The sequence below is a fragment of the Marmota flaviventris genome, chromosome 9, assembly GCF_047511675.1.
Source record: "Marmota flaviventris isolate mMarFla1 chromosome 9, mMarFla1.hap1, whole genome shotgun sequence".
Classification (NCBI taxonomy): Eukaryota; Metazoa; Chordata; class Mammalia; order Rodentia; family Sciuridae; genus Marmota; species Marmota flaviventris.
This window is the reverse complement of record NC_092506.1, coordinates 43,004,256-43,021,964: the sequence shown is the minus strand read 5'-3', so window position 1 is coordinate 43,021,964 and position 17,709 is coordinate 43,004,256. Positions and strand designations below refer to the sequence as shown.

The following is a 17,709-nucleotide window of genomic DNA, read 5'->3' as shown; positions in this document are numbered from 1 at the left end:
AAAATACAAAACTTTGCACGTTCTTCTATGTTTCTGGTAATCTGTAAGTGAATGTAGGTTATGAAAGATAACAATTCAATTACTAATTTGTGTTTTAAGTCTGGCTTATTGCTTTTTTGTTTGTTATTCTGATCTTGATCTTTATCTTTGCCTTTACTACCTGGTGGGCGGGGGTGGGTTTGGAGCACTGGGCTTCGTACAACCGACGTGGCCTCAAGCCTTGGCTGGTGCCAGGGCATCAGCTTTGTGGTCACAGCTTGTCTATCGAAAAAAAAAAAAGGCAATGTGCATTGTTGAATGACAAAGGAAATGGGGCGGAAAATTAAAGAATCTTTCTACAATGGTGATGGAGACGCGGGCACCCCACAACCGTGATTTGAAATCCAAAAGGGGCAGGGAATTCATGGCTGTAGGGCTATTTCCATTCTCCCTTCCCCCCTCAAAAAAAATTCTATTTTTTTTTTTTTTGTTTGTTTCATCCTCCATCAGAGGGAATATTAGCTTCTTTATGTCGTCTGGTTATTGACTCCCTAATTGAGAAATGCTAATTGAACTGGTGAAAGAAAAAAGAATCCAGATTCCATTTGCTCCCCCAGATATTGTGTCTGGACCTGTGTTGTGAAAGTCTTTATATGTAGTCGCAGATATTTTTAAGCTGCCGTGACTTTTTTTTTTTTTTTTTGCACGAACTTGACGTTGTGTTTGCAGGATTGCAGTGCTTCCAAGGAAAGGAATAAACAACCAGTCAACAGCATGGAAGCGGCGGCCCCGGACCACCGGGAGAGCCCGTGCGCACCAAGAACGAGCCCGGAGCAGGAGCTTCCCTCTGCCGCCGCCGTCGCTCCACCACCACGTGTGCCCAGATCCGCTTCCACCGGCGCCCAAACTTTCCAGTCCGAGGATGCACGAGTCTGCGAGGCCCAGCGGCCAGGAGTGGGGTTTTGCAAACTCAGTAGCCCGCCGGCGCAGGCGGCCTCAGCGGCCCTTCCAGACTTAAGCGAAGGGTACAGCGCGCAGGGCACCCCTCTTTCTGGGGGCGCCGGGCCCGGCAACGCGTTGCACTGTAAGATCCCGGTTCTGCGCGGCCCAGAGGGGGATGAAAACGTGAGTGTGGGCAAGGGCACGTTGGAGCGGAACAATACCCCGTCTGTGGGCTGGGTGAACATGAGCCAGAGCACCGTGGTGCTGGGCACAGATGGGATCGCATCGGTGCTCCCGGGCAGCGTGACCACTACTGCCACACAGGTAAGCTGGTCGTATGCCATCCGCGCCGCCGCCTGCTCTCCAGCCGCGCGAGAGGCAAGCTGAGCCGTGGCGGGTGCACGTGTGCTGATGGGGAGACGGGTTGGCAGTGCCAGGTGGTGGATGCAATAGTCAGCTTTGGGGCTTCAGAAGCTCGCACAGCGCTGGGGTCGTCAGTTCAGGGCGCGAGGGCTGCAGTGACCCTGCCAGAGGGGCCGCGACATGCTCCTTCCCAGCCTCGGTGGTAGCTAGAATATGGGTGCAAATTAAGAAATAGTTGAAGCAGATAGATTCTACCCCTTTATGCAGACACGACTCCCTCGCCTGTCAATGACTGGGTCTTTCGTTTTTTTTTGTTTTTTTTTTTTAATTATGATTTAAAAGAAACAGAGAAAAGCCCGTGGGAAGGGGTCGGTGGATAATAATATATGTTCTGTAGTCTTTAAACTTCCAGTTAACGTTTATCATCTGTGAACTTATTTGGTGAGAGGCGGGTTTACAAGAGCTACTGAAGCTTAAGGTTCAGGGCCAACTTTTGCCTGGACTCTTCCAAAATCATATCAAATTTTGCCCCTAATGTAGACCACTTCGGTTACATAAATGTCAGGCTCCACCCACCTGGCTCTGCCCCTGCATTTGGTTCTTTACAATTCAACCAGAGGTATGAAAAATCCACAGAGCAGATCCCAATCCCTGGGTTAGGGATGAAGGCAACTGCCTGCTCCTTTATGGGCTTTTGTTTCCATTTTTCCCCAGCCTCTCTCCTTCCTTATCTCTCTCTTCTTTCACTCTCCCCTTCCCATTGCCTGCCTTTTTTTCTATCTCCTTCCCAGGGCTCAGGGGCTAGGCCTATGTGGTGTGTGTGTGTGTGTGTGTGTGTGTGTGTGTATTGGGGGAGGTAGGGGAGAATGCTGGACCAGAATGTCTGCCCATGTGAGATGTGATTTATACACTCATTCTAACCTTAGTCACACTACTGTTTGTGTGTACATAAACACATACATGCACTTGTACGTAATTCTTGTATGTAAACACATACAGGCACTTGTACTTGATTCTTAATCATTTACAGGCCCACACATCAGAAGCTCAGCTGTTAGGATAACTAGAAATAAATATAAACTTGGACATTCCCACTTGCCCTTGGATTTGGGGTCTATTCCTTGAGCATTGGCCTTTGTGTATTATCTGCCTTTCACAGCATACACTCCACAGTGTGACCCCAGGTGGAGATGAAATTTTGTTTCACATGCTTTGCCTAACCTCCGCACTGCGGCAAAAGGAGCCGGAACTCCCACCCTTTCCAATCTACCCCAAAGATTGGAGGGTGGGGTTAGATGTGGAGATGATAATGTGTGTGGGAGAAGTAAAGCGAAATTTTGCAGATGTTCAGATTCTTGAAAGTTCTTTATTTTTCAACCTGCTCATGTATCTGATTGTGCCTTTCTGGTACCCACCCTGGTCCTTCTCCCTCCCCTGGACTTCCTCTCTTCCTGGAAGCGGCGGCCCTGGACCACTGGGACCACAGATCGGCTGGCCTGTAGAGCAGTGTGGGACTATAGAACAGTGTTAAAATAAAACGTGGAGGAGGTAGAAGTTGTGCAGTGGCCTGAGTCCCTGGAGACCTTGTGCAGTGCCCAGCTACCCTGAACACTTTTAGAAATCATCTGAGGTAGCCTAGCATTTAGTAAAGCATTCCTGAACCAGGTATTGTCCCCCAATAAGTCATTTTATGTGAGTTTGGAGAAGTGAGCCCCCAAAATTCTTTGATTGCTGGAACTGGCAGCTGCCTTATGGGACAATCATTCTAGCCCTTCATTTTACAAATGGGGACACAGAGGTTCTGAGAACAAGTGCCTTGCCTAGGGTTATCTATCTGGCTGATACTAAAGTTTAGAGCACTCAAGGTTTCAGAAAGCCTATCTCACCATCTCTGCCTTCTCTGTTCTCTCTCGTGTTTCACTTCAAATCTCCATCTTGCCCATCTCCCTTGCCCCAGGGTTGAAGGAAGGATTTAATTCGCTGATCAGGCAGGTTCTGCTGCAGGCATTAATAGAGAAAGTGAGGCAGAGGCTCTGGCTGGCTTTAAGCATTGCAGCTCTCTTTCTAGCTTTGGCTCACACTTCAATGAAGAAAGGTGGACAGTGAGGGCTTTTGTGGGGAGGGGAGGAGTTGGTCAGGAACCTGCTTGCTGGGAAATTTAGGCATGATGTTGGGGGACTGCTTGCCAAATGAACTCTTGGTGAAGGGTTGGGATGAAGGGACCTGCTTGCAATCAGTCTACATGTAAAGGTTTGGAAAAGCTGCTTGCTGTGTGCCCTGACTGTAGGGCTTGGGACAGAGGGGCTCAGGGGGTCTGCTTAAAATGGATCTTCACCTAAAAATTGGGGGCCTGCTTGCTGACTCTCAATGCAGGGTTGAGGGGTGAGGGCCCTGCTTGTAGATGCATCCTTTCTTTAGAATTGGGTTTCTGCTTGCTGATGCATCCTTGGTTGAAAAGTTGGGGACTGCTTGCTGGGAAGGACCCCCAGTTGGGGGGGAGGGGAGGAATGGGGCCTGCTTGCGGACCTACCGGGGCTGTTATCCGACAATGTGCTTTTCCGCCCCCAGGAGGACGAGCAAGGGGATGAGAATAAGGCCCGAGGGAACTGGTCCAGCAAACTGGACTTCATCCTGTCCATGGTGGGGTACGCAGTGGGGCTGGGCAATGTCTGGAGGTTTCCCTACCTGGCCTTCCAGAACGGGGGAGGTATGGCTTTTCAGCTCTTTCCGCCTGCGGCGCGGCGGGGCGGGCACTTGAGGGTTGGAGGGGGCCGGAGCCCTCAGGCAGGGGCCGGGAGGGAAAGCTCAGGGTCGCCTCCTGTACTCTAGTTCCTAGCTCCGTAGGTTTGAAAGTAAAGCCAGGAGGCAGGAGCGGTGTAACCCTTTGGCTTTAGGTTCCGGAGGCTTTCATCTGGAGATGGCTCAGGGGCCCCAGGAACCTCTACTGGCCCAGTTTGGGGGACCGGGTCCTGAGCCAAGTGGACAAGGGCGCAGGGAAGTTCGGTGCCAAGTATTAAGGAAGTGTTGGTACTCCCCGCACGGAATCACCTTTAGATTCAGTAGCCCTGCAGTCCTGGCAACCCGAATTAAAAACCTTTGATATTATAATGTGGAAAGCAGAACTTCCTTTGGAGACTTTGGGAATGTGTGCAGAATGCATTCTAGCCAAGGGCTGCCAGCCGAGAGGGGCTGGAGGTCGTACATACCCTCTGAGACTCTCAGAAGCATCCCACCCCAACACACACCTAAGCAAAAGCAGGGCATATTTTCATTTCAGCAAACTCCCTTAGCAAAAACATGTTTGCTACCTTTTGTCCTCAACTTAGTGAAATACACTGCTGTTGAACAAAAACCATTCCGGTTATGGGGCCACTAGAATTCATTGTACAAGGAGAAAAGATCCCACATAGCGGGAGTCCCCTTGGTTGCCTGCCCATGGTGGAGGCACCACAGGGAAGGTGGCTAGCCCCCAGGTCAGCTAACTGGCAAGTCCCCTCTAGGAAAGGACTTTGCCCTAGAGCTCCCTTCCATGTCTTCTCAATTGAACCAAAGGGAGGAGACGCGTGGCCCCATCCATAGGTCTTTTTTCTTACTCATTTTCCCCCTTTTTGTCTTTTGGGTCTGGCTCTAGGCCGAATTTGGTGCACAAGGAGGGACAGGTGCTGCGCCAGGGCACAATTAAAATGGGTAATAGATGAGCTCTCTATTCCAAATTAGGACACGTTGACAAGTACTTATGAGGACCGCAGAGCTTTTGCAATAGGGGTGCCCCGGAAGCAGAAGAATTTGTGCTAGCCGCGGGAATGGAGACATCCTACCTGGGTTTCTATTTCATTTCCCACAGGGAGTCCTCAGAACAGTGTGCAGAAAGTGGGCAGGAGGTGCCATAAGAAGCTTAGGGACCTAAAGGGAGTTGGGTATGGGAATGAAGGGTGGGAAGGGGATTCAGCATGCCAATTTGGTCCGCGGGTAATCTGCAGAGTGCGGGATTGTGCCTGCAGTACGGTTCCCAGGCGCATCTGAGCCGAGCCAGGCACCTGGAGGTGCGGAGGCAGCCTTTTCCGCACTGCGGATCCTGATACCCACTGCAGCCCTCAGGGTTGGTGGGGAGCTGGCCCCTTCCTCAGGAGCAGGATTGCACAATCCACATCTTTCTCAAAAACCCCATTTAGAGAGGATTACAGCAGGATCCTGGGTTTTATTCCCTGGCTCCTGCTGGACCTTGGTGGTTGTGAGAACCATTGGGCAGAAAGGCCCTTCTGGTGAACAGGAAGTTGGAAGAAATGTGGGAATAACACTAGGACTCCCAAGGATCAGTTTTTTTTTTCATGATTTTTTTTGACTGAGCAGTGTTCTGAGCTCTGGCATCCCTAGTTCCCTGAATTAACCTTGACCCTTGCAAAGTCATTTTCTGCTGAAAACCTTTTCAAAGGTCATGGCAATTCCCCAAGCTTCTCTCAAACAACTTCAAAGAATCCTCCAAGGGAAAGAACCCTAGAGAACCCAGCAAGCCTGTGGAGACCCTCCAAGTACTGTTGGCCTAGGTAGTGCATTCTGGGAATAAGGAAACCTATATTGAAGGGCTTCAGGGGGCTCCTAGCCTAGACAAGATACCCACATAAATACTTTGGAGTGCCTGGGGCCAGGTACTGTGGAAGGACACAGAAGGGAGATTACCTGAAGGAAGGAGCACTTGTCAACCCTGAAGGATGGAAGGGAGGAGGTCTCATGTAAAGGAAGCTGAGACATGTGTGATGGTGGTGGTGGGGAGAGGGAAGGGGTCTGGCTGCCTGTGGAGCAGAGCTGGGCTCTACCTGGTTGTCAGATGTGCAGGTAACATAAAGGAGGGTCTCTGGAGACTAGCTGAGCAGACTTTAAGTCCTTGAAGGTCTCAGCTCTGATGAGATTTTACCAGATCTACCTCCAATAGTGAGTCTAAGGCATGACTTTTTGAACCCCGGAAAGACTTTATTTTGGGAAATTGAATGACTGTAAAGAAAAGTCCACCAACACATAACCCCTAGCATCCTGTCTGGTGAGAAATTGAAATGAGGAGTGTTTTTGCCTGTCTACCCTTACAGTATTTTGAGAAAAGCTCTAACATGTCTTGTGGGTGCTTCTTGTTGATTTAGAATATCAAACACGTCTTCAGAAAAGAGGATAAATTGTCCTTTAGTTTATTGAGAGGAGGCCCAGCTCCTAACCCAGAGGGTTAAGGTGGGCCAGAGCCGTGCCTTTGCCTTCCGGGGCTCTCACATCCAACTCTTTCTTTCCAAGGTGCTTTCCTCATTCCTTATCTGATGATGCTGGCACTGGCTGGGTTGCCTATCTTCTTCCTAGAGGTGTCACTGGGCCAGTTTGCCAGCCAGGGGCCAGTGTCTGTGTGGAAGGCTATCCCAGCTTTACAAGGTGAGTCCAGACCTTCTCTTATTCCTGCCCTCTCTGCCACCACACAGCTCTGGGAAGGAAGTTCTATTTTCATGATTGATGGAACTCCCTAGTATTTAACCCTAGTAAAGAATAGCCCAAGATCAAGTCTGTCATTGTTGAATTCCTGGCATTATGTCTCAATGCCCCAGGTAGACATAGACTCACTTCCACTGTTAGTGCATCCATCTGCACAAGAGAGTCAAGACCAAGGTCCTCACCCTGTGCCCAACTGTTAGCATTCAATAGGATTTGAGGTGGAATGAACCCCTGGAATTTTTGTTTTTGCAGGCTGTGGCATCGCAATGCTGATCATCTCTGTCCTAATAGCCATATACTACAATGTGATTATTTGCTACACACTTTTCTACCTGTTTGCCTCCTTTGTGTCTGTGCTACCCTGGGGCTCCTGCAACAACCCTTGGAACACGCCAGAATGCAAAGATAAAACCAAACTCTTATTAGGTAAGTTTGGACGTACTTCAGTTGTGTGTGTTTTGAGCAACTTATTAATTTAACAAAGATTAATTGAGCACATATTATGCATGCCAAGTCCTATACTAGGTTCTGGGGGCACAAAGCCAATTTCTAATAACCAGACATACTTAATTTAAGCATTTAAGGAGTTCATGGTTCTGTGGAGGAATGGTCAATTTTTGTTTGCTCATGAATAGCTTAATGTTTGTTAAAAATGCAGATTCACAGTCCTACCCAGGATGCAGTTGGCTTAATGAAATTGAGTGGGGTCAGGAAATTTCAAGCTTTACAAAGTAGTCTAGGTTCTTCTTTTGTTTCATAGAGTGTTTGTCAGACTAGCGGCATTACTTGGGAGGGGTTTGAAAGCCTCTCTCTAGCCTTCTGGAATTAGAAGTTGCATTTTGTCAAGATCAAGCACAGCACAATTTGAAAAGTGATGCTCTAGGTTCTAGAGTCTAGGAGAGTGATACAAGTGATCCTAGGGACACCCTTCACAAAGTACTGCTCAGCCCAAGGTCAATATGGGAGCAAACACATAGGCTTAGATCTTGGAGATAAGTGTGCATAACACAGTGCCTGGAGGAGGGCACATCTGCTGGGAAGTCAGGGGGTGTTCCTGGAAGACTTTGCAGGTGTGAAATCCATTAGGACTTGAGGTCTTGGGGGCAACTGTCAGTCTCTTGGGTGGAGGGCAAGAATGAAAGGGAGGAGAAACAGGGCAGATATGTGAGCAAGACTCTGGTCTATAAGCTGTCTCTGCTTCTGACTGTATGTATGTCTGGGCCAAATAATTTCTCTCTGCATCTCTGTTTTCCTCATCTGAGAAATAGAAATAATATTATTCTGCACCCTATCTATCTTATGGGCTATTGTATGGAGAAAAGACATGAGGGATATGATGGCAGTTGCAAAGGTATAAAACTCTACAAATAGAAGGCATTAGTATCAGTCAATTTTGAAAGCTTTGGTCATTTTCATGGGGACCTTAAGCAAAGGGTTTACTTTTTCCCTGGTAGATCTGTGTTCTCCTTAAGCTGAGTTCATGCTGAGGCCATGTGCTTATGCTATCTATGATTGGCTCTTGGTATTGGCCTCCCAAACCAGCTCTTTCCCCACTGTATTCTGCCAGTGCCAGTGCAGCACTCAGGCAATGTTTGACTCTTTGTGTGTAAGAGCAAAGGATAAACACCCCCCAACCCCCAAGAGAGCCATACACACCTAAAGATAGCAGTTCCCACTGGAGTGTGTTTACCCTCAGGTGCCTGTACATACACACTATGTCCAGCCTCCACCTGGAGAAGCTTTGAGTAAGACTGAAGGGGAACTAAAACTAGAGACACGTGCCCATTGAATCCAAACCCTGTGTACCTGGAAGAGCTCAGGAATAGAGGGGTGGAGATTTAGGAAGGTTTCCAGAGGTGCGATTCTTTGGTTATATGACCAAGAGTCTGTTCCTTAGTCTCTGTGAGCCATGGTGTGCTCATCTGTACCATTTCCGTGATTCTTAGGTTCTGGGGGCACAAAGCTGATTTCTAACAACCAGACATACTTAATTTAAGCATTTAAGGAGTTGGTTATATGACCAAGAGTCTGTTCCTTAGTCTCTCTAAGGTTCTCAAGCTCAGCTGCTGAATGTTAGCATTACCCGAGAACCAACAAATCAAAACATTATTTAGGGTTCACCCACACCAATTAAAATCAAATTATTTAGGGACAGAGGCTAGGGATCTGTATGACTAAAGTTCTCCAGGTGCAACCAAGGAGAAGAACCATTAGGCCCACATCTGTGTGCATGTGTGTATGCGTGCTGGGGACTGAATCCAGGGCCACTCCACATTCTTTAATTAGGCTCCCCTTAGACAGTTTTGGAATGGAGTAGCCCACATTCTTTGCCCTGCACAGAAGTTAGCTCTGCAAAGCTGCTGTATGGGACAATCCCACTTGGTAGCTGTATAGAGTCACAACCAACAATCAGTTGCCAGAACAGCTTCCTGAAGATGGTTGCCATGTTAGAATGCAGAACTACCTCATGATCCCAACTCATCCCAGAGTCCTGCTTGTCCTTTCCAGATTGTGTCTGTGAGGGAAGTGACTTTCCAAGAGGTTGCCTGATAGAGCCGGGCTGTTGGGTCATTCAGGCTCCATGGGATTCTTCCCTGGGGACTTGCCTCAGGGATAACATGAGTCATAGTGACAATGTCCTGCAGCTGTCCTTCGGGAGGAATAGTGGTTTAGAAACACCATTCTCCTCTACTAACAATACTTGCTAATATAAGTGCATCCCTTACTCCACAGCAAGCACCAACTTTAACACTTTTATTGAATTATCAATGTCAAGGTGGACAACAAATAACATATGAGTTCTATTGTTGTTTCCATTTTACAGGCAAAAAAATTTGAGCTCAAAGTCATAGAGTTAGCCATGTGTAGACATGGGATTTGAATCCAAGTTTACCCACTTTCCAAAGCCATGGACCTAAACACTATGCTAAATGCTTTCCAATCTACAAAGTGACTTTATAAATGTTTCCGTTATTCCTTATGGGAACCCTCTGAGTTCCAAATGTCAGGTGGCATGATCACTATTTTGCGGGTGGCAAAATGGACTCTAAGGCTCAAGCTTTAAGTCACAAGGTAGAACCAGTACTAGAATTTGGGTCTTGTAACCTCTGACTTTCTGTTTGTCCAGGGTTCTTGAAAAATCTTTGGTCCAAGGTTCTATTCCATAAGTCCCAGCAAAATGATATTACTCCAGTTGTTCTCTAACTGATGTTTGATATTGAAATTCTATGGGATAAGAAGAAAGCTTGGGTGAATTGTCAGTTTCCACTTCTAGAAGTCTATTTTATGAGGGAAATTAGGGTCAGGTAAATACTATACAAAATTGTTAATTACAGTTATGCTTGTAATATTGGAAAACAGTAGAAGCACTTAAATATTTGACAGAATTCATACAATTATCAAGTTATTCCATAGTTTAAACATGGGAATATTCTCATCATATCATGTTAAATGTTACAGCAAGATGTGAATTTTAGAATAATTTTATCTTTACTAGTAATATGCACATGGATATGCATATTACTAGTAAATAATAGTAATATGAATATTAACAGTGGTGGATTTGAGACCATTCTTTTCTGTATTTTCTATCATGCTCTTATTTTATAGTAAGTACCTCCCCTCCATTTTAAAAAGTAAATTGAGCTTGTCAGTTGGACCACACACAAGGGTAGGGGCCCGAGACAGGCAAGATCCTGCCCTGGTTTGGTTTTGTTGTTTCCGGTCTGACTCATAGCAACATAAAAGGCACAGTAGAGACATAACACAGCTAAGCTTTGGTCGACTGGTACAAACCATAAAAACTGTGCAAGCTCTGAGCGGAGACAATGGACATTTTTCACTTTGATTATTCCCTGTGAGCCTATGGGCAGGCTCAGCAGATCCTATCTCATCCTTAGCCATTGCTTTAATTTTTTTTTTGTTAAAAGAACAAGGTGTCAAACCCCCACTCTTCCTCTGTGCAGCCCCTCCATCTCTCATTTGGTTTTATCTGCGCCTGGGAGTGTTCCATTCCCAGGGGTCATGCTGTCACTTGCAGGAGGACTGATATTGTGGGGTTCTTGTATGATTTAGAAAAGGTGATAGTGACCTGACCTGCAGAGATGCAGACAGCTGTAGAGCCATCTGCTCTGCTGGACAATTGTTAGTCCAGACAACAGATATTCCTGTACAATTTCCCAAGTGAACACACCAAGTGAGGCTTACTTAGGAGACAGAAAAATCTTTTTGCCCCAAATGTATGTCCCAAATGGCCTTCAGGTTCACCTTCTCCCTCTCAATCCCTTTTACAGCTAGGTAAAAGGACTTGTCCTAGGAGAGAGGGGATAAATGGCCCATCATTGTGACCTTCAACCACAGGGGGCGAATGGTTGTCCCATGTGTCTCTCAGTGCTGCTAGGGATATGCTATCTGAGAGCTCTACCTCACCACAGAGCAGCCAGGGCATTGTACCTAGGTCTACCCATGGGTAGAGGTTGAGTTTTACACCTATTTTCTAAGGTGCAATTTGTAGAAGACACTATTTTGGGTTGACTCAACCCTCCAGGTATCTATAATGGAGAACAACTAATCTATGCCCTGCCAAGTAAGACCAGCAACCGCTTTGTGAAAATAGGAGCTAGTAGGGTCATTCCAAATGGGAACAACATAAATACCATTTCTATTTCTGGAATGGCTCAATTTTCATTAGAACTTTAATTAAATGATTCCTATTCTCCCTAGTCTTCCCATTTATTAATAATTGCCCGAATAAAGAGAATCCCATTCCAACAGCTTTTCAATTTAGCACGATCATTATCACTGTTCTTTGTTCGGGGTTGCTGGGCCGAAGCTCAGTGATGAGAAAGGCCCATCCATCCTTTTCGCTTGCAGACATAACGGAGCCCTGCGCTGGGAAGCGTGCTCCTGCCGCCCAGTGGTGGGAAGGGATATTGCAGGAGACCTGAGGCTGCTGCATTGCTGCAGCAACTGTCACCTTGAACTGCTGCAGCACAGTGATCCAGAAACCTCCAGAGGCGCTATTTAGGGAAGGAGCCTGCCTGCTCCACAATGGCAATTTTGGAAGCAGGAATTTGACATTTGCCCAAGTATTAGAGATCTCTGGTCCTCAGAGATGGACACCATTTGTGGGCAGGAGGGAGAGAAAGAATTCCTGCGCTTACTTGCCAAAGAGGGTTATGGATGGCGCTTTAATTGCCTTGGTTCAGTTTGTTGCTAGGGGGAACAAAATCTTCCCGAGTAAATATTTGATTATTAGCTGGGAATCCTCCTGAAACTGTTATTTCATTAAACTAAAGAAGATAATATTGAAGAGAAAGCTACTTAGAGATATCTAAAAGCAGAGTTTCTCCACCCAGAATTTTATGGGGGACATCTGGCAGTGTTCCAGAGACATATTTGGTTGTTGCAACTGGGCAGGGTGTGAATGCTCCTGACATTTAGTGAGCAGAGGATAGGGTGCTGCTAAATACCCTGCAATGTGCAGGACAGCTTCCTGAAAGAGTTATCTGACCCCAAGTGGCCTTAGGAATGCTGTTGAAAAATCCTAGTCTGAAGAATTCAGCAAAGGGAAAGGAGTCTTATGATTATTGTTTTACTCTTTACCCAATATTCTGAGGCATTATGGAGGATGTGTGGAAGGCAGTAGGTAATTTATGGAGGCTACTGGGCTTGGGGGAGATGATATTGAGGATCAGAGATGTTCACTGCATGAAAAGCTGTAACAGTGATGATTGAGTTATGGCTAAAAATTTATTGAGTGCCAGCCAACTGCATGCCAAGTATCTTGTGAAAAAAAATTCTCTCTCTCTCTCTCTTATTTACTTATACTATTGGGAATTGAATCCAGGCACACTCCACCACTGAGCTACACCACCAGTCCTTTTCATGTTTTCTTTTTTTAAAATTTGAGACAGCATTTTGATAAGTTGAGCAGCTTGCTTCTAACTTTGATCCTCTGCCTCATTTTCCCAAGCTCTGGGATTGCAGGTGTGCCTCATTTCACCCAGCAATTTTTTTTTTTAAATTCATGATCTCATTAATTTGAAACTTGCAACAATGCTGTAAACTAGATATGACTATTACCGGAAGATGGAGGCATGGACTGATAAAAGAACTTAATCAAGCTGTCCTTAACCTGTAGGCTTGCCTGCCTTGCTGTTCCACAGAGGGCAGATTTCGGGTGTAGACACACCAGCCAGATCTTGGCTGCATATGATTTCCCTCCTGAGATATTTTAAAACAATTGTAACTCATTTCCAGCATTTTATTTATTTTTAGTGGTACTGGGGCTCTAACCCAAGGCTTTGAACATATGAGGAAAATGTCATACCACTAAGCTATACCCCCAGCTGTCAATGTTTTAAAATTGAAAGATCTCACACAAATATCTAAATTTTCTGCCAGAACATCTGCAAAAGCCTGGCACTGATTGGCTGGAGTACTCTGTTGGCCACGATCTATGTCCTCCATTCTGTGCCCTCCTTGTTGGTGTTGCCATCCTGGGGTCTACAGGTGTCTGAGGTCATGATCCTTGCTCTTTATTTCATAGCAGAGAATTTAAGAGGACGGATTCCAAAGAGAGGGTGCTTGTTTGCTTCGTGACTTGATGTACGACCCTGTGAGCATCTCTCTGGGCTCTAGTTTCCTTTCTTTGTAACACAAAGATAATTACAGTGCCTATCTCAGAGGGGTGGCGCGAAGCTTAAATTAGCCTGTGGTTATAAGACACTTAAAAGAGTGTCTAAGCCACGATCAGTGCCGTACAAGTGATGGTTGTTATTACTGTTTACTCCTTTACAAAACAGTATCTTTTAGGATTAGGCCTTGTGGACTCTTTGTTTAAAATATCTGTCAATTTATCTGTATTTTATTATAAAGTTGTTAGACATTATAATGTGGTAAGAAAGACTTCAGCTTCTTCCTATTTAAAATGAAGATAATAAAATGCACCTCCTGGGTTTTATGAAGATTTTGTGAGCTAATAATAATTGTTAAAAGGGTCCAGCATCGTGCCTGACATAGTACGATTCACATGGTAATTCCCACTTCTTATCCCAGGCCTTCTCAGCCACACCACTACTGACATATTGTGCTGGGTAATTCTTTGTTTGGAGGGACTAACTTGTACATTTTAGAATATTTAGTAGCATCCATGACTTCTACCCACTAGATGCCAGTAGCACCCAGTTCCCTGATATGAAAGTTTTTTGTCTCCAGACATCACCAAATGTCCCACAGGGTTCAGATTCCTTGAGTAACACTGTGTCAGATCTTGTTGCAGGTTTTCCTGAGCCTAGTGTGGTTGCTGCCTCCATTCACCTCCCCACCCAGGTCAGGGGAACAGAGTAGGGATCTTAGAGTGCTTCTGGTGGGTTGGCTGTGGCGCCCAGCAGGGGGTCTGGGATGAGCTTGCTAAGCTTCTGTGGCTATAACCCTTCAGGAAGTTTGTTTATCTCTGATTAAATTCATTTATACAATTAATTTGTTTTCTGTGGAGTCACAATGACCTCTGGGTTTGAATTCAAATTCTTTTCCTCATTTGCTGTGTGACTTTGGTAAAGTTACTTAGCCCATTTCCATATTTTAAAAATGGAGATAATAGTACCTGCTGTGTACATTGTTGTGAGCAGTCAAATGAGATAATGCTTGCAAAGTGCTTAGATCCCACATAAATGTGAGCCATTGTTATCAGTACAAGGTCCTGCTGGGCATATGGGAGTGGGGTGGGGGCCACAATGAGTAGAACACAATTCTGTGCTTCTACATCTTGGTTAACACTTTCCCAAATTTACCCTCTAATACTTGGCAAATGTATTTGGCTTATATTTAAATGGAGACCGACAGACAGATGTGTATATTCTCTGTACAGATTTCACTGTGTTTCTCTTCCATCCTCTCCTAAACAGATTCCTGTGTTATTAGTGAGCATCCCAAAATACAAATCAAGAACTCGACGTTCTGCATGACTGCCTATCCCAACTTGACAATGGTTAACTTCACCAGCCAGGCCAACAAGACGTTTGTCAGTGGGAGTGAAGAGTACTTCAAGTAAGATGGCTGGGGAGTGTGTGTGTGTGTGTGTGTGTGTGTGTGAACTTCCTAAGAGAAGCCCAGTGAGTTATAGATGTTCATTTTAAAGACTAGAGGTGAGTGGGTGGCGTGGTGGGTCACTTCCATGTATATCTTGATTGTTCAGGGAAATACATTTTTTCCGGGTTTGGCTTCCAGGTGCAGATTGTGATACATTGGAGGCCTTGAGATGAGGGTTGGCTGGAAGATGGCTGGTGGGAACAAGATCAATACTTCTGTAATTCATCATGATAATGGAAAAAAAATTGTAACCTTGATCCAGTGTGATCAAGGCAGGCCTTCAGCTAACCAGATAATTTTTTTTTTTTCCAACTGCTCTTTACTTTCAGGGAAGAAAGGCAAAAAATAAGAAATCTAGTCATTATCAAAGTTTTAATGTAAATAAGAATGAATTTCCTCCTCTCTCTTTCTCTCTCTCTCTCTATAGCTTAGTTTTGTATTTTCTATATCTATATTACTGTACATTGAATACTGAGGCTCAAAGATACTAGAAAATACTCAGCTACTTTAGGAAGATTTAGAAAATTTCATGAAATTTTATCTTAAGGAAGGTAAATGTAGACATTTCAACCAAGGGTAAAAAATGAGTATTTTCCAGCTAACCTTTAAGTAAGGAATTGTAAACTCAAATGTGCTCAGGGACCTGGTAGGGAATATAAATGAGTAAAGCACAGTCACATAAGACTATAGAGAATGGTGGGGACTGTGAAAAACTGAAGAGCACACCTGCCCTGTGTAAGGGAAGCCAGCGATGCTCAGCCCCATCTCATCACCGCCTGTGGGAATATGGATCAGCATCATCAGAGCTTCCCTTTCCCAAGAGAAGTTGGAAATATAACCTAGATTTTTATGTGATCTCTCCCATTTTAAACGTTAGTAAAAAATAATTCAAATAAAACACTGGAGCCAAATAAAATACCTATATTGATGGCCCTCCAGTTAGTTATGCAGATTGTGATATTGGAGGGTACAGGGGTGGGGTGGGGGCCACAATGAGTAGAACACAATTCTGTGCTTCTACATCTGGGTTAGCAGTTAGTGGCCTTTACTAGATGGTAAGAAGTGGTCACTCATACCTCGCTATTTCTCCCAGTTGCCATTAATTTCCATTTCAGATTTTCTTTTCTGTATGGTCTCAAAAGGTGCATGGTTGTCCCCTGCAGGATAGAAGGGAGATTAAGGATGAATGATTGATCCTCTGAAGACAGTTCTCATAGGGGTGATATGGGTGGCCTTCAATTCACTCTGAGCAATGAAACTCTGAGCCTGGCCTGGTGGTATCTGACAAAATCTGACCACACAATCTGTGTGGTTGGGTATCCTGGAAAATGATTTGTGAACCTGCTTTTGGTGGTTGTTAGTGATCCCCTGGGGCCAGTTTTAATTTCTAAGAAGAAATGTTATCAGGAGCTTTTTGGGACTTGTCCCAGGTCTCTTACTGAAGCACAGAGTAGTTGAGATGGCCAAGGCACTGTGCAATTGTTGAATAAGTGGATTTTTTCAGCAATGGGGACATGGGGAAGTTTCCCCCCAACCTTGGGAAATTTGATCCCCAAGGTTGTACCATGGAGCTAACTTAAGTTCTACTACTGGTTAGTCCTGCTCAAATTTTGAGCCCATTTGCTCCCAGGTTTGGGACTGAAGGAGGCTCTGTCCTCACAAAACTTGGCCCTGCCTGTTTTGAAGGGCATGACTGAGTGTGGCAGAACAGCCCGAAGGAGGCTCTGGCTAGCTGGCAGGAGGCTGTGAAGCTGGCCAGGTCAGGAATGGTACCACCATCTGCATTTCCCTCGGCAGGTCAGAACCTGTACAGCCCTGTGGAGTCTGGTTTCTTGATGGCCCTTTGTTCAGGACACAGAAAAATGTGGACCTACAAATAGCAATTTCATACAGCAGGCGTGGCTAGGTTGTCACTGAGTCAAATTGACTGAATATGCTATCAGGCTCAATGACCTTGAAATTGACTCCTGGTCTCAGGATGGAGGCTGCCCTGCTAGCCATCCAGCCAGGCTCCATTCACCTGCTAGGGATGTGGGAGAGGCCAGGCAGGCTGTGACTTCTTCATTGACGCAGGTTGTCAATAGCAGCTGCAGATGACCAGCAGCCTGCTTCTGTTGGCACCTGTATATCTGCTTTGAATACAATGCTTGAATAAGGTCAGGCCACCCCTTCTTGTACATTGTAGCTGACCTCAGCTTCAGGACCTGCGCAGCGCAACCTGAACTAAAATACAGAGCATTTCTAGTCATTTAGCATAAGCAGTTTCTACTGTGTACTAATTTTTCAAATTTAGCATTATGCAAATATTCTTATAACCCACTAGAACAATGCAGAAAACACACAGAAATTATGCTTGACAGTTTGGAATTTCAATTGCACTTCTGCGGCAGTTCCAGATGATGGTGGGCTGACTGTCTGGCTCAGAATTGTGCCGAGGGCCACAAGTGTCCTCCTAGCACATCATTAAGAGCACAGTAGATCCAGCTGGTGTCTCTGCAGACAGCTATGGGCAAGGGCCCAGATCTGCAAATCCCTCACAACCTGATCTGATTAGGTCCCTGGTGAGGAGGCTGGGGGACACTGCTGGGTTTGTTCAAAGCTCCTGGCTCTGCTGGCGACTGTCACTTCCTCTTCTTTCCCTCTCATTCCTCTCCCTCCCTTCTCTTTTAATCCTCAGGTACTTCGTGCTGAAGATTTCTGCTGGGATTGAGTATCCTGGGGAGATCAGGTGGCCACTAGCTTTCTGCCTCTTCCTGGCTTGGGTAATCGTGTACGCATCCCTGGCTAAAGGAATCAAGACTTCAGGAAAAGTAAGAACTTAGGTTTATCTAAGTAAGAGAAAGCTGTGGAACGCCCAGGGGTGGCTGT

General features: G+C 45.7%; 1 protein-coding gene across 1 annotated transcript in view; it reads left to right on the top strand.

Annotated features, from left to right (window-relative positions):
* Positions 1-340: 340 nt before the first annotated feature.
* Positions 341-17,709, top strand: part of Slc6a5 (solute carrier family 6 member 5) — a 48,181-nt gene continuing 30,812 nt past the window's right edge. The window contains exons 1-7 of the mRNA XM_071616960.1: positions 341-409; positions 709-1,245; positions 3,853-3,991; positions 6,562-6,693; positions 7,003-7,176; positions 14,658-14,799; positions 17,519-17,651. Coding sequence (XP_071473061.1) covers positions 341-409; positions 709-1,245; positions 3,853-3,991; positions 6,562-6,693; positions 7,003-7,176; positions 14,658-14,799; positions 17,519-17,651 — 1,326 coding nt within the window. The remainder of the gene's footprint in view (positions 410-708; positions 1,246-3,852; positions 3,992-6,561; positions 6,694-7,002; positions 7,177-14,657; positions 14,800-17,518; positions 17,652-17,709) is intronic.